The 17663-nt window shown below is 47.3% G+C and overlaps 1 protein-coding gene across 1 annotated transcript in view; it reads left to right on the top strand.

Annotated features, from left to right (window-relative positions):
* Window positions 1-15944, top strand: part of ZMAT4 (zinc finger matrin-type 4) — a 589057-nt gene extending 573113 nt beyond the window's left edge. Inside the window, exon 7 of the mRNA XM_089657134.1 lies at window positions 13613-15944. Within this exon, the coding sequence (XP_089513260.1) occupies window positions 13613-13740 (128 nt within the window). The 3' untranslated portion in view covers window positions 13741-15944. The remainder of the gene's footprint in view (window positions 1-13612) is intronic.
* Window positions 15945-17663: the final 1719 nt, after the last annotated feature.

Below are 17663 nucleotides of genomic sequence, written 5' to 3'. Positions count from 1 at the left end.
CATACGGAGAGCTACGTGAATACTGAATTTTTGCGCTCATTGCTCTAAGTCTGTGCTGAGATCCGAGCTAAACAAATCTTCTCCAAGTATAGGAGGCACGGATATGAATATTAGTCTCCTTCAAGTGGAACTACACGGCATCTGAGCCCCGCAAACTGAAAACTTCATTCATGTTTAATAATCAAAGCAAACTCCCCCATCCATCCATCCATCCATCCATGTCCCCATGCTTTATTTTGTTGAGAAAACACCCACTTCTAGCTGTGGCCATCTTGAGTAAGGGCAGATGATTCATGTAGCATTTACTTCCTGGAATCCATCTGTCCTTAGCTCAAGCATGCATACAGGCAAAAGGGGTGGGGGTGGGGAGGTTTCTTACCTGCAGAGCTGTTTTAATGCATGGGTACCCCTGAGCACTACAGGGGCCCCAGGTGCATGGGGGCCGCATGATCATCCTGCATTACAATATAATTTCTAACTGTCCCGGATTTGCTTGGACAGTCACGCTTTTTACTAAACTGTCCCAGGGATGGCCCAGGCAGCGTTACAGAACCTGTACTGTGCTCTCCTGACTCCCCCTGTACTGTGCCCCCCTGATCCCAGTATTGTGCCCTCCTGACCCCCCCCCCTGTACTGTGCCCCCCTGATCCCAGTATTGTGCCCCCTGATCCTAGTATTGTGCCCTCCTGACTCCCCCTGTACTGTGCCCTCCTGACTCCCCCTGTACTGTGCCCTCCTGATCCCAGTATTGTGCCCTCCTGATCCCAGTATTGTGCCCTCCTGATCCCAGTATTGTGCCCTCCTGATCCCAGTATTGTGCTCCCCTGATCCCAATATTGTGCCCCCCTGATCCCAGTATTGTGCTCCCCTGATCCCAATATTGTGCCCCCCTGATCCCAGTATTGTGCTCCCCTGATCCCAGTATTGTGCCCCCCTGATCCCAGTATTGTGCTCCCCTGATCCCAGTATTGTGCCCTCCTGACTCCCCCTGTACTGTGCCCTCCTGATCCCAGTATTGTGCCCTTCTGACTCCCCCTGTACTGTGCCCTCCTGACTCCCCCTGTACTGTGCCCTCCTGATCCCAGTATTGTGCCCTCCTGATCCCAGTATTGTGCCCTCCTGATCCCAGTATTGTGCCCTCCTGATCCCAGTATTGTGTCCTCCTGATCCCAGTATTGTGCCCTCCTGACTCCCCCTGTACTGTGCCCTCCTGATCTTAGTATTGTGCCCTCCTGACTCCCCCTGTACTGTGCCCTCCTGATCCCAGTATTGTGCCCTCCTGATCCCAGTATTGTGCCCTCCTGATCCCAGTATTGTGCCCTCCTGATCCCAGTATTGTGCCCTCCTGACTCCCCCTGTACTGTGCCCTCCTGATCCCAGTATTGTGCCCTCCTGATCCCAGTATTGTGCCCTCCTGATCCCAGTATTGTGCCCCCCTGATCCCAGTATTGTGCCCTCCTGACTCCCCCTGTACTGTGCCCTCCCAATCCCAGTATTGTGCCCTCTTGATCCCAGTATTGTGCCCTCCTGACCCCCCCTGTACTGTGCCCTCCTGACTCCCCCTGTACTGTGCCCTCCTGATCCCAGCATTTTGCCCTCCTGACTCCCCCTGTACTGTGCCCTCCTGATTCCCCCTGTACTGTGCCCTCCTGATTCCCCCTGTACTGTGCCCTCCCAATCCCAGTATTGTGCCCTCCTGATCCCAGTATCATGCCCTTATACCTCCTTTACCCCCCCCCCCCACGCCTTTTGTGCTGATTAGTCTTTGACTTATGGCACGTTTTCGTATTCTTTAAAATCAATTTTATTGAAAGTCCTAATACTGTAAATATATGTTTATTTATATCAACTATTTATACTTTAATTCTTGAGAGTAGGGGCAGGCTGGTAGGGGCCCCTGTGCATTACTTTGCCCAGGGGCCCATGATGATATCAGCATGGCCCTGCTTAGCTGAGAAATCCCCTCCTCCCATGAAGATTTCTGGGATGTATGACATCATTTGCCTAGGCCAGAAACCAGGAAGTAACTGAAGAAATATTAAAAAACAGTATAAAACAAAAAAATCTAATCCACCTTCCAATCTCTTTACTAATACTAGCAGCATACGGATTACAACCAGTTCCTGGCGATTCCTGCACTTTTCTTCTATACAGGACCTGCTTGTAATAAAGATCGGCCATGCTGCACTCTCTTGTGGAGGGTGATTGGTCCTGACTCCGCCTCCTCTTGTAGTTTTCTGCAGGCAGGCTGTAGTGGGTGGAGCCTGCTGGGCCCCTCCCACAGCTCGGCTCAGACAATGTACAGCACAGTGATGATGTCACTGCTACTTTACAAAGTAATGTTTGGGTTTACAAAGGATTCTCAGGCATAGGAAATGGATATAAGTCCTTTGTGGCTATTAAGTAATGTATGTATATAGCGCTACCCCCCTGATGGCCAGTGGATTTGGTTGGGTCCCCCTAAGCTTTGCAGGGCCAGGCAACACACATTTTCTACACTTGAAGTCAGTAAACAGTCCTTGAGCTGGTTTTTAGTTGTTTTTATTGAGGGTTGACAACTTGGATGGGATCTAGGGGTATATGGGATGCCCAAAGAACTGTAATCTCCAGGACAAACTACTTAGCAACCCTTGCACTGTACAAAAATATGGATCCGAAAAATAATGCCATCCCTTTAAGGAGCACTGAAGTCCCCTTGATGTACCTCCTCAGACTCCAGATGAATCCTTCCTCTTCATCTGGTTGCGCTGAGGGTATCCCTGGGCAAGGGATTCCAGATCAAGCAATTAAGTAGTCCCAGATGAGAACTAGTTGGGTGTTACACCTGACCGCCTTCTCCCTTTATCTGGCCCAGGGAGCGTAGAAGTACTCAAACTGTCCTGTCAACATGGTGGGTTGGTAGTTGCTTTCAGGCCTTTTGCTGGGCTGGCTCCTTCCCTGCTGTACAGGTTGTCCTCCCTAGAAGATGGTCGTTCAGTGGAGATCCTTCTGTTCAGAAACCAGCTAGTAGGTAGGCCCCCTCCCAGGCTCCACACTCCAGCCTTCTCTCAATCCATCCTCCACCCGACTCCTCTACTGCTCAGGCTCTGCCATACTTAAGGGTTGTCCTTGGTCACCATGCTTGGCCTCCTGCCTGGGGATTGGCCAAGTTCCCTCAAACATTCAGATCTGGGCCTCCTCCCTTCCTCTTACAGAAAGTTCTCAGAGTTTCCGAAAGGTTGGGAGGGCTCCAGAAGCCCTGACCTATAGAGCCTCTCAGCCTGTCCTGGGGTTACCTCACTACCTCACTCTCAGGCTGACTTATCCCAGACTTCTAACAAAGCTAAAAACAACAAACCTATCTAGCACTAAAGGGCCTACATGTACAGTTGTGTTCAAAATACTAGCAGTCAGACATCACTAACCGGATCAATCACTGTTTTTGGTGGAAATGATATTTCTACATGGCAAATAATTTCCTAGCAGGTGTAGTAGAGTCATAGAAATCCAACAGACCCAACAGTCATGACATGCATGCTGCTGATTCTGTGTCATTGAATCACTCATTGAAAGGGGCGTGTTCACAATAATAGCCGTGTGGAGTTCTATAAGTGAGGTCATTCATTCTTTGACAAACAGGTGGCAATTATTGCCCTTATTTAAGGAAGGAAGGCAGCAAATGTTGGACATGCTGGTTACAGTGCATTTCTCTCTGAAATTCTGAGGAAAATGGGTCGTTCCAGACATTGTTCAGAAGAACAGCGTACCTTGACTAAAAAGTTGATTGGAGGGGAAAACATATAAAGAAGTGCAGAAAATGATCGGCTGCTCAGCTAAAATGATGGCAAATGCTTTAAAATGGCAACCAAAACCTGAAAGACGAGGAAGAAAGCGAAAAACTACCATTGGAATGGATAGAAGAATAGCCAACATGGCGCGGACTCAGCCAACAATCAGCTCCAGGAAGATGAAAGAAGGTGTGACGTTCCCTGTGAGGACTGTTACAATTAGAAGACGCCGATGTGAAGCCAAGCTATCTGCAAGAAGTCCCCGCAAAGTCCCACTGTTGGGAAAAAGACGTGCTGAAGAGGTTACAATCTGCCAAAGAGCACATTGACTGGCCTAAAGAGAAATGGGGCAACATTTTGTGGGCTGATGAAAGTAAGATTGTTCTTTTTGAGTCTAGTGGGCGGAGACAGTTTGTCAGACGACCCCCAAACACTGAATTCAAGCCACAGTACACTGTGAAGACCGTGAAGCATGGTGGTGCAAGCATCATGATACGGGGATGTTTCTCATACTACGGTGTTGGGCCTATTTATGGCATACCAGGGATCATGGATCAGTTTGAATCCATCAGAATACTTGAAGAGGTCATGCTGCCTTATGCTGAAGAGGAAATGCCCTTGAAATGGGTGTTCCAACAAGACAACGACCCCAAACACACCAGTAAACGTGCAACATCTTGGTTCCAGACCAACAAGATGGACGTTATGGAGTGGCCAGCCCAATCCCCGGATCTTCATCCAATAAAAAACTTGTGGGGTGACATCAAAAATGCCGTTTCTGAGGCAAAACCAAGAAATAGAGAAGAACTGTGGAATGTGGTCCAATCATCCTGGGCTGGAATACCTGATCACAGGGGCCAGAAGTTGGGGGACTCCATGCAACACAGATGTACAGCAGTTCTCAGAAACAGTGCGACTACAACCAAATATTCATGAAGTCATTCAAAGGAAAGCAAAATCTTCAAACATTTCTCAGTTTATATAGTGAATGTTTGAGTTTGTAAAGAAGAATACAAACACGGCCATTTTTTTGAACCGTCTAATATTCACTTTTCTTCCATTTTTTTAGAGGAACAACACAAATTTGATGTATTTTTCTTCATGTTGTGATTTGGAATAGAATGTGTCGTGTTCCCAATGCATTTGTGTGGATGGAAATAAAAGGATTAGAAGGATTTTCAGCTTTACTCACTTTTTTTCAACACACTGCTATTATTTTGAACACAACAGTAAATGAATTTTTTTGTGCCTGGAGATCAGGTTTAAAGTAATTTTGTTGCTCAAATAAAAAGGAACACAAAGCCTCCTGTAAGAGAAGTGACTTTATACCTCCCTGTTCTGGTGCCCCTTTATAGAATCTTCCCTCTGCCGCAGAACAGACCCTCCTGAAGTATCTCCATCTCTGACACCTTTGTGTTTGTACGATTCCTGCACCCCCTGCCACACTCCGTAGTGATGCTTGCTGACCTTATGTCAATACAAGACCCAGCAGCAATGTAGGGCTGCTGGGAGGAACCATGTAGTACAGTGGCAGATCCAGGCATCCAACATCCTTGAAATTTGCCAAATTTTCTAGTTTCTTCAGGCTGGTTTGCTCTTCAACAGAGCAAAGATTTCACAAATCCAACAGTGAACTAGGTACGTATCAAAACTCTTCTTTTACAGCAGTTGTTTTTTTTTTAAATTTCAGTGAGTCACTTTAACTACAACTTTTAATTGTTCCGTCTGCCATTCTCAGTTAGGGTTCCATGGAAAACTAGGGTTGCTCCAGAGGTTGAACGTGGTCCCCTGAGTTGTGGATGTTTGACCTCCCATCTTATGGTGCCTGCACAGTTCTGGGGCCAACACCACCTGACAGAGCCAGTATGTAAGAGGGGCCAGATGTTTGGTGCCCAAAGTGGAATAAATGCACACAGAAGCCGAGGAATGCACCACAATGTATTAATTCAAAGTTCCAACAAGATGGCAAAAGGGCCTGAATATCACAGCCGAATCCAGTACAACAATCCAGTACAACAGCACCTTACAAAAGGACTCGTAGAACACAGTCCCAATACTGTGGAACACTTGTTTGCAGGTTTTCGATACCGAACAGCATCTGACGAAGAAGGTGACCAGGGGGCAGTGTGGCGAGAAGGTAACCTGAAAGGCAGAAGAAAGGAGGACAATAGTAGCAGCTCAGGCGTACGGTTCCTGCACTGTCCCTCCTCCATTGGAACCTTCCAAAGCTAGACATCTTTCACCTGAGGGTCCCTGTCCCTGACATCACTACTTTGTAAATGCATGCCAACTGCAGTAGAACCTCGCTATTTATTAGCACCGTCCTCACTAAAGTTGACCTCCGAAGTCATCCACTGATCGTGCCTATGGCCACAGACAGCCAATAAAAGGGGCATTCTTCTCACTGACCCCCAATATAAGGAACATTCTTCTCACTGACCCCCAATATAAGGAACATTCTTCTCACTGACCCCCAATATAAGGAACATTCTTCTCACTGACCCCCAATATAAGGAACATTCTTCTCACTGACCACCAATGTAAGGAGCATTCCCCCCACTGATCACCAATGTAAGGGACATTCTTCCCACTGACCCCCAATGTAAGGGACATTCTTCCCACTGACCCCCAATGTAAGGGACATTCTTCCCAATGACCCCCAATCTAAGGGACATTCTTCCCAATGACCCCCAATGTAAGGGACATTCTTCCCACTGACCACCAATGTAAGGGGCATTCTTCCCACTGATCACCAATGTAAGGGACATTCTTCTCACTGACCCCCAATGTAAGGGACATTCTCCCCACTGATCACCAATGTAAGGGACATTCTTCCCACTGACCACCAATGTAAGGGACATTCTTCCCACTGACCCCCAATGTAAGGGACATTCTTCCCACTGACCTCCAATGTAAGGGACATTCTTCCCACTGACCCCCAATGTAAGGGACATTCTTCCCACTGACCACCAATGTAAGGGACATTCTTCCCACTGACCAACAATGTAAGGGACATTCTTCCCACTGACCACCAATGTAAGGAACATTCTTCCCACTGACCCCCAATGTAAGGGACATTCTTCTCACTGACCCCCAATGTAAGGGACATTCTTCCCACTGACCCCCAATGTAAGGGACATTCTTCCCACTGACCACCAATGTAAGGAACATTCTTCTAACTGACCCCCAATGTAAGGAACATTCTTCCCACTGACCACCAATGTAAGGGACATTCTTCTCACTGAGCACCAATCTAAGGGACATTCTTCCTACTGACCTCCAATGTAAGGAACATTCTTCCCACTGACCCCCAATGTAAGGGACATTCTTCCCACTGACCCCCAATGTAAGGGACATTCTTCCCACTGACCCCCAATGTAAGGGACATTCTTCCCACTGATCCCCAGTGTAAGGGACATTCTTCCCACTGATCACCAATGTAAGGGACATTCTTCCCACTGATCCCCAATGTAAGGGACATTCTTCCCACTGACCCCCAATGTATGGGACATTCTTCCCACTGACCCCCAATGTAAGGAACATTCTTCCCACTGATCACCAATGTGTGGGACATTCTTCCCACTGACCCCCAATGTAAGGGACATTCTTCCCACTGACCCCCAATGTAAGGGACATTCTTCCCACTGATCCCCAATGTAAGGGACATTCTTCCCAATGATCACCAATGTAAGGGACAATCTTCCCACTGACCCCCAATGTAAGGGACATTCTTCCCACTGATCACCAATGTAAGGGACATTCTTCCCACTGATCACCAATGTAAGGGACATTCTTCCCACTGACCCCCAATGTAAGGAACATTCTTCCCACTGACCCCCAATGTAAGGAGCATTTTTCCCCTAATAAATCAGTTTAACTAGGGGTTCCTCAAACCTGAACATGTTAGGATTTCCTTCTGGGAAATAAAAGTTTGGGAAATGCTGGTCTAGCAGCAGAATATAGGATGGTAGGGATTGAGTGTAAAGCTCACTGTGGACTCCACAGCTGGAAACTTCAATGATCTATAAAGATTAGTTCATTTTTTAGTCCGGAAAAGAAAAACTAAAGTTAATGGAGTTTGCCGTTGGCTTCATTTCATGGCAGACCTATCTCAGTTACGATCTGATTATTTTAAAGTATATTCTGTATTACCTTTCTCCAGGAACACCAGCACAGCAGTAAATGTAGCTGTTTTATATCGCTCCTGACTGTCAGGCACAGTGACAAGGAACTACGAGCTCCTGGAATTGACTTGAGCAGCAAAATAAAGCAGATTACTGTCTACAAGGCTGTCATTACTGTTCCATCAGTGTAATATAATAGTCATTTGTCTTCTAGAGCCTCATATAACATTTTATTACATGGAACCAGCCCACACCCGACACACATTTCATCTCCAGTAATGTCAGATTAAAGTGGAGGAACCCCAAATAAAATGTAAATCAACGCCCGTTTAGTTATATGTAGCAAGATCTGCCAGAAAATACAATCTTTATTTTATCTGTGGAATCTCTTATGGATTTTAATGGATTTCCTTAATGGACTTCTCTGTGTAACTGTTAGATTCTGGTAAAGTGGTATTTCCTGTCATTCTCATGGCCCCGCATTGGTCTCATTGACCCTGGTACGTTGACACTGCACTTTATCACAGGTTCTTCTTGTTGTCTTCATCTATGGGTGGATCTTCTGTTCTAAGAGCTGATCTTCCACCCTATTTTACCTGGCTTTGACGGCCTGACTATTGAAAGCCAGGTTCTGAAGGATGGGGTTCATTGGGGGACAGAGCCTGGCAAGAGTCTTGACTGTAGGAAATTCTGGTCATTCTTGTGGCTCCAGATTGGCCTTGGTGACCCTGGTATGCTGACACAGTGTTTCTGGTTGTGGGAACCCCTTGGCTTCTTTATCTACGGATGGATCTTCTATCCCAAGAGCTGATCTTCCATCCTGTTTTACCTTCACTGGCTTTAAGGACCTGCCTATTGAAAGCCAAGTTCTGAAGGGCAGGGGTTCATTGAAGGACACAGTTTAGAAAGAATCTTGACCATAGGGAAGTCCAGTAATACTCGTGGCTCCGGATTAACCTCGTTGATCCTAGTACGCTGACACGGTGCACCTGGTTGGTCTTCCACCAGGTTCTGAAGGACAGGGGTTCCATTGAAGGACACACTTTGGTAAGAATCTTGACCAAAGGGGATTATGGTAATTCTTATGGCTCCAGATTGGCCTCGTTGACCCTGGCATGCTGATCCTGGTGTCTTCATCTACAAAGAGATCTTCTTTCCTAAGAGCTGATCTTTCTCTCTATTTTACCTTTGCTGGCTTTGACGGCCTCACTATTGTAAGCCAGGTTCTGAAAGACGGGGTTCACTGGGGGACACAGCCTGGCATGTATCTTTACCATAGGGAATTATGGTAATTCTTATGGCTCCAGATTGGCCTCATTGACTCTGGCATGCTGACACAGTGCGCCTGGTTGTGGGCACCTCTTGGTATCTTCATCTACAAAGAGATCTTCTTTCCCAAGAGCTGATCTTTCTCCCAATTTTACCTTTGCTGGCTTTGACGGCCTCACTATTGAAAGCCAGGTTCTGAAAGATGGGGTTCACTGGGGGACACAGCCTGGCAAGTATATTTACCATAGGGAATTATGGTAATTCTTATGGCTCTAGATTGGCCTCGTTGACCCTGGCATACTGACACAGTGCGCCTGGTTGGGGGCACCCCTTTGTGTCTTCATCTACAAAGAGATCTTCTGGCTCAAAAGTTGATCTTCCACCCTATTTTACAGATTGAAAACCAGGTTCTGAAGAACAGGGGTTCATTGAAGGACACAGTTTGGCAAGAAACTTAATCATAGGTAATTTTGACAGTCAAATCGTACGATCGTTTTTCCGAAAAGAATATGCGCCATGACCTGGAAGGAACAGAGGTTTCGCCTGTTATATGGGGTGAACTTTATGACTTGGTCGGCCGATTTTCAAAATCATTGATGGCATCATTGGATTACCGAGCAAACAACGTTTTCGATCTTCGGACAAAAAAATAGTTCGGAATTCGAACCATGTATGGCCTGCATTAGTTCACCTTTACCGAAAAACTGCCTATGCAGGTAAGGTGTGTCTGTAGATAAAAACTGTCCAGCTCTGACCAAGTTAAATTATGTACTTGCTATAGGTGTAGGCCGTTGACATACCTTCTGTAGCCGAGCTGAAAAACTCCCAGAGATGGCATCATCCCATCCTGCCTTGTTGCTAGGATGTTGCTAAGACGCTCCCAGCAGATTCAACCCCCCCTTTAAGCATTTACTTTTTTTGCAGGTCGAACTTTATTTACTGTTTTAGCTTAGAGACGGGGTCTTGCTGAGTGACACGGCAGACATACCTTTCCATATTCCTTGGTAATGCTGGCTGCAGGCTATAATCCTGAAGACACCATTGCATTTTGGTTGGATGACCTGACTTTACTTCATGCTTTGATCCTGTTTGGAAACTAATCCGGGATTAGAGTTGATTAGTTTCCAGCCTTGTTTACTTCAGGCCTGATTTAAAATTTAGAAACAAAATATCGCTTTCCCCATCTCGGGCCCGGCTTCTCTCGGTTATGAAGGATGAGCGCAAATCAATATCGGCTTTTACTGCAAATGACTCCGAGATCTTCTGCCAACCCATAAAACGGCTTTTTAAATAGCGGAAATTTAGCTTGTGCTTGGTTCTTCTCTAACAATATAAAAAATATTAACCACTTTCCCCCCCCCCCCCCGCCCTTTAATAGAAGTACTGCTACGGAGCGGCAGGGCTGCGCAAAATCACATATATATACATGATTTCCATTTCTGGGCAGGGCGGCACCGCTATTGGCAGTTAGGGATGTCAATCAACGGGTCCCAGCCGGAAATTCCCGGCCAGCACTTGGCGATCGTCAGGGTAAGCTGACAGGGGAGAGACCTGTGTGTAAACATCTGTCAACACGGACATGCTGCTTTGTATCTCTGCACAGCATGACTCACTAGTAACACAGCACACAGGTAACCCTTTGATGGCCCCTCATGTTAACCCCTTCCTGCCCAGTACCATTAGTACAGTGCTTTTACAGTATTAGTGTCAGTGCTTTTCATTAGCACCGATCACTGTATTGGTGTCACTGGGGATGTCAGTGACACCAAGTCAGTTCCCCCCCACCAGTGTCAGAATGCCCGCCGCAGTCCCGCTTCCCACATTCTTCCCACTGACCACCAATGTAAGGGACATTCTTCCCACTGATCACCAATGTAAGGGACATTCTTCTCACTGACCACCAATGTAAGGGACATTCTTCCCACTGACCACCAATGTAAGGAACATTCTTCCCACTGATCACCAATGTAAGGGACATTCTTCCCACTGACCACCAATGTAAGGAACATTCTTCCCACTGACCCCCAATGTAAGGGACATTCTTCCCACTGACCCCCAATGTAAGGGACATTCTTCCCACTGATCACCAATGTAAGGGACATTCTTCCCACTGACCACCAATGTAAGGGACATTCTTCCCACTGACCTCCAATGTAAGGGACATTCTTCCCACTGACCACCAATGTAAGGGACATTCTTCCCACTGACCCCCAATGTAAGGGACATTCTTCCCACTGACCTCCAATGTAAGGGACATTCTTCCCACTGACCACCAATGTAAGGGACATTCTTCCCACTGACCTCCAATGTAAGGGACCTTCTTCCCACTGATCACCAATGTAAGGGACATTCTTCCCACTGACCACCAATGTAAGGGACATTCTTCCCACTGACCCCCAATGTAAGGGACATTCTTCCCACTGACCTCCAATGTAAGGGACATTCTTCCCACTGACCTCCAATGTAAGGGACGTTCTTCCCACTGACCCCCAGTGTAAGGGACATTCTTCCCACTGACCACCAATGTAAGGGACATTCTTCCCACTGACCCCCAATGTAAGGGACATTCTTCCCACTGACCTCCAATGTAAGGGACATTCTTCCCACTGACCTCCAATGTAAGGGACATTCTTCCCACTGACCACCAATGTAAGGGACATTCTTCCCACTGATCACCAATGTAAGGGACATTCTTCCCACTGACCCCCAATGTAATGGACATTCTTCCCACTGACCCCCAATGTAAGGGACATTCTTCCCACTGATCCCCAATGTAAGGGACATTCTTCTCACTGACCCCCAATGTAAGGGACATTCTTCCCACTGATCACCAATGTAAGGGACATTCTTCTCACTGACCCCCAATGTAAGGGACATTCTTCCCACTGATCACCAATGTAAGGGACATTCTTCCCACTGACCACCAATGTAAGGGACATTCTTCCCACTGACCCCCAATGTAAGGGACATTCTTCCCACTGACCCCCAATGTAAGGGACATTCTTCCCACTGACCCCCAATGTAAGGGACATTCTTCCCACTGACCATCACACTAAAATATCATGAGTTGTAGATGTAGTAATTCTTAGCAGGGGTTCTTCTGTGTTGAAAAGGTTGATGTGAAGTAACCATGTCTGATCAGTACAGTGTGACTTTCTCAAATGAGTACTGATACCCCCTATGTGAGAACGCCTGGGCCTAGCGATGGCTTACTCAGGCACTGAATTATGAGATGGAGGGGAGTCCAGTCTCTGCTACACTTCAATAGGAACATTTCATGACAGCTCTGGGTGGAGGGAACTTAACCCGAAGACAAAGGAATGTACTGCTAGTTTATGCTGTGCCAGCCATTCTATTTCTTAATTACACGCAGTTACATCAGTCCCTAACCCTCAAAGGGGTGTACAATCTAAGGTCCCTAACTCACATTCATACATACATGTATGTGGGAGAAAACCAGAGTACCTGGAGAAAACCCAAGCAGGCACAGGGAGAACATGCAAATTCTTTAGAGGACTGTCAGAGAGTGGGGACCTAATAGAGGAAATGAGGGTCAGAGAGTGGGGACCTTATAAAGGAAATGAGGGTCAGAGAGTGGGAACCTAATAGAGGAAATGAGGGTCAGAGAAAGGGAACCTAATAGAGAATATGAAGGTCAGAGAGTGTGGACCTAATACAGAAAATGAGGGTCAGAGAGCGGGGACCTAATAGAGAAAATGAGGGTCAAAGAATGGAGACCTAATAGAGGAAATGAGGGTCAGAGAGTGGAGACGTAATATAGGAAATGAGGGTCAGAGCGTGTGGACCTAATACAGAAAATGAGGGTCAGAGAGTGAGGACCTAATAAAGGAGATGAGGGTCAGAAAGTGTGGACCTAATAGAGGAAATGAGGGCCAGAGAGTCGGGACAGGATACATTGTTGGCTGGGGATATGCTGCAGAAGACACTACAAAAATGAGAAGATGTTGTATGTGGCTGGTGGAGATCAATGCTATTACCCTAATCAATGTTAATTGCAGAGGTCCGAGGGCCGCACATCATATACCAAAGGCCTGCAGATTGGGCACCAGTGACTTAGCCATTGTGCTGCTTGTGTCCCATGAGGCTGGATGAAAAGGGGGGAAAGTGGGGGAAAGGGGGCATCACTGAGTTCAGAATAAAACGATCATGCTCCTGCAGGAATCCAGGGAGCATAGAGCGATTGGTCAAACCTAGGCACCTGCCTGTAGGATGCACTTGTAGCCATTTGGTGTCTGATGGGGAAGGGTCATGCCAGTACAGATGGCTTTTCTGTGCCTATTGCCTTCCTTATCAAAATCAATCAAAAGGGACCCAAAACAAATGGATCTGATTCTAATGTGGTTATAATTTACAGCATGTCTCCCATTTTCCCGTACAGGAAGTTCAATTTGCTACCAACGTTACAAACTGTCTTCTGTTTCTCATTGACAGGTAAAGACAATGACAGCGGAAGAAGCTCTCTGAGCCCACCACAAGTCCCAGACGAAACGGAGCAGTGCTCTCCAGACAACAACTTCTACCCCGTCATGATGGGACAGGAAAGTCACATTCTGTGCTGAGGATGTCACGATCGTTACACGGACTTGTTTCTAATGAGTACAGCACAAGAAAGGGCTTAGTTTGGGGTTTTTTTGTTCTTTTTTTCTTAAACTATCACGTGGAAGTAGCAGCTATACATGCATGGAATAATTTCAAGGACCTCATGGACCTCAGCCAAGGTCTACCACCGTGGAGACACGGGACGCTCTTGGTGGATGTGGTTACTTCTCAAACTTTGGCAAACGCCTGCTCACCGGGGATTTTCGATTCTATTTTGCGGCATTTGCATCACTGAATCTTGTCAAGGTGACACTTTGAGACCCTGTAGGTTCTACCCATAGTACAGATTGGTACCTTTTGGTGGAAGCTTGTCCGCACTGAACAACTTCACAGCAGAATGGTCCATTGCTCATGGATGAAAGAATGCAGATGTTTAGACAGGTCCTCATTTCACTTCTTTTTGACCTTTCGGCTTGCTTTTAAACCTGGCAGTTTACTTGGGGGGGGGGGGAGTCAATAGCAAATCGGATTTCACTTGCAGACGCTGCGTGAGGCGACCCCTCCGGCTGTGCAGGGATTCTCTGAGAGGCATAAGGGATTGCTGGAAGTCATTTTAAAAATAACATCAGATGCTACATGGTTGCTTTTACGTTCCCCTTTGCTTGAAGTTAGTATGACATGTTGTTGTGTGGGCGAGTCAGCCGTGATAATCGAATCCTCTGTGGATTTAGACTGGATCACCGATTTAACAGAGCATGAACATAACTACTCGGCAGGATGCACGAAGCATAGAGGACATACATTCTGTATATACACAAGTCTATACTTCATATCCGTGTTGTTGTACATTGCGGAAGAGCTGAGCCGGTGTCTTCTGGTGTCTTCAGGTGTCTTCAGGTGTCTTCAGGTGTTTGGCTGAACATCCTCAGAGCTGTAGAGCAAAGGTGGCCGATGGTTGGCTCTCATGAAGGGAGCAATACTGTGAGCATAGGAGCGCAGTATTAGATGCTCGATCTTCTCAGTGTCCTCCATGTAATCTGGAGGAAATGTGACTTAAAGTGGTTGTAAACCCCTACATATACCACAAGGCAAACAAGGCACTTGCCTAGGGCGGCGATTTTCAAGTGGGCAGCACCTTCCCCCCCAGAAGAAGGGATGAGAGAAGGGACACGTGCGCCATGGGAACCAGGTGGGATCTGAGAGGGGCTGCTTGATGGTGTATTTAGAGCCTGACTCCTGTTCCCGGGGATGTCTGGAGCTGTGAAGATGAGTGTAGGGGGGGCGTAGTCAAAGGCTCTCCCGGGTGGGGGGCAGGGGTGTTGTTGGTCAATGTCAGGCTCTCTCCACGCGAGGGGGAAGGAGGGGGTGGTGTTGGTCGGTGTCCGTGGGGGCAGACGATTTTTGTGTTGCCTAGGGCAGCACAAAACCTAAATACATCACTACATATACCCACTGAAGTAACTGGCCTTAGATGATACACTGAGCTGACAGAAATCCTCCTACATAAGTTGTACCTGTTTATCTAAAGCCCATTCTTCTCTACAGCCTCCTAAAACACACAGATCAAAGGCTATTTCTTAACTACAGAAGGCAGGGAGTGGGGATCTGATGTCACACACTGCACAGCATAGAGAGGAGAGCTGAGTGTAATCTGAGACATGAGTGGAGGGAAAGGTCACACCTTCCTGTACAAAGTCTCATAGGGAGACATGCACATCGGTGGCTGTCAGTTGCCTTCTGTGTGCTGGAGTGGAGTTGGAGCCATTGTTGGCATAGACTGTCAGAAGTGACTCATGCAGAGAGCAGAGGAATGAGAGAGCAGACAGAAATCACAATAAGTGCTTTGGATTGAGGCAAGTACACACTACAGAGAAATTTCATCACGGGCCGCATCAGCATTATGGTTGTCCTCAAAGGGCCAGTTGTATCTGTAAAACTAGATGTCCAGAAGAGCGCCCCCCCACCATCAAAAGTCAAGAGTCCTCCACCCTCCCTTACATCACAGTGCACCCCCTTATCTTGTGCTGGTGCCGGGAAGAAGCTGGAGGAGGAGCTGGGAAACAGAAACTGCAGGGTCTGCAGGAGGGCCAGAGGAGGGCTGCATTCAACTGTCAGAATCTGCTGAATGCTGAGACCAGGGAAGGCGGAGACGAGGGGTGCTGTGGATGCACAGAGAGGTGCAGGATTTGTAGAAGGCGTTTTGTCCTCCTCTCTGCTGCCCACTGCAAGATGGGGGGGGGGGTAGTAGGGGGTGGGAAAGCCTAGCCTCTGTGCCTGCATGGAGAAACACAGGATCTGGTGGAGGAATTCTGTCCTCCTCTTTACTGAGACAAGGTGAAGGTGGAGACAAGGGAGGTGCTGCAGCTGCACAGAGAGGTGCTGGATCTGTAGGACAAGTTCTGTCCTCCTCTTTGCTGCCAACTGCTGAGATGGGATGGAGGGGTGGGAGAGCCTAGCCTCTGTGCCTGCATGAAGAAACACAGGATCTGGTGGAGGAATTCTGTCCTCCTCTTTGCTGAGACAAGGTGAAGGTGGAGACAAGGGAGGTGCTGCAGCTGTACAGATAAAGTGCTGGATCTGTAGGACAAGGTCTGTCCTCCTCTTTGCTGCCAACTGCTGAGATGTGGGAGAGACTAGACTCTCCACAGCTACACAGAGAAGTGTAGGATCTGCTGGAGGAGTTCTGTCCTCCTCTCTGCTGAGACAAGTTGGGGGGGGAAACAATGGGGGGTGCCACAGCTGTAGCAGAGGTATGAGGGCCAAATAACATGGCCTGGGGGGCCGAACTTGGCCCGCAGATCTTGTGTTTGACATGTGCTATAGAGGGATATGCTTTGTTCATATTCCATTTCAGAGGTTTACAACCACTTTAAAGAGGATCTAGTCTTCTGACTAACTTGCCTCTGATCCTTAAGATGTGCGTGTTTCCTCTGCACCGGGAATAGCTCAGAGACCATAGTAATGGGAGCTGCGGATAAAGGCTGTCATTTTGTGCGCAGACTTTCCAGCATTTCCTTTGCAATTTTTTTTCCAGTCTCGTAGTCATTGAAATGAGTAATTCCGTGCTTGTAAGACAAGTCGCCAAATCCCCGATAAACGTGCAGCGATCTGTCTTTGCTGTGTAATTTCAGTAACTACAGGCTACGCCATGATTGGATCTATGTAGGAAAGCAGTTTAAGGTTTGAGCCGATACAAAAGGATGTGGATTATTATCTGGAAATGCTTTTAGCGGCGGCTGGATTACGAGCCAAGAGAAGTATTTGCAGAAATTACCCAAATAACAGGCTCTGTGAGGATAGAGACCGGACAATGGAGAGCAATCACATGGGAATGGCGGATTATGCCTTCATACGTGTCTATGGGTTGGTTTAACTAAGAATATAACTTTGGTGGAAAAGGTAAGGGAGACGGGTTCTATTTTTCTGCATTACAGTGGGAGATATTCAATATTTGTGATTTATGCAATCTTTGGCTCATTATTGGTCACTGTAGATGACCTAGGTGAAGGTAGGGAAAGATATCCCTAAATTGACTTTCATGTCTGCTAATAGCAGCAATCTGGGGTCACACGGGTGGTGCAATGTCCCAGTGATGTACCGCGGCAGAGCCATAGGGGGCAGTTGCCCTGTGTGAAAAATTGTTGGGACACAAAGTCATACCTCCCAACCGTCTTGGATTCCGCTGGACTGTCTTATGATTTCATCAAAATCCCAGCATCCTGCAGATCTGGAGCCCAGTGCTGTAACAAGATCTGACACTTAGCTCCAACAAATTCACCTGGCAGGAATGCGCTTGGGCCGGGCACCCAGGGCACCTCTCCTGCAGCACCTTGGGGGGTCGGGGTCTCTAGCACCACGATCCCCCATCTCTACAGCAGTTGGCATTTTGCTCCGCCAGCTTCCTGTAACATCACACATCAGAGCCAAGGGAAGATCGCCTCCT

This window comes from Staurois parvus, unplaced genomic scaffold, assembly GCF_062004578.1.
Source record: "Staurois parvus isolate SC_StPar_1 unplaced genomic scaffold, SC_StPar_1.0 ptg000966l, whole genome shotgun sequence".
NCBI lineage: Eukaryota > Metazoa > Chordata > Amphibia > Anura > Ranidae > Staurois > Staurois parvus.
This window is presented reverse-complemented; position numbering and strand designations above follow the sequence as displayed.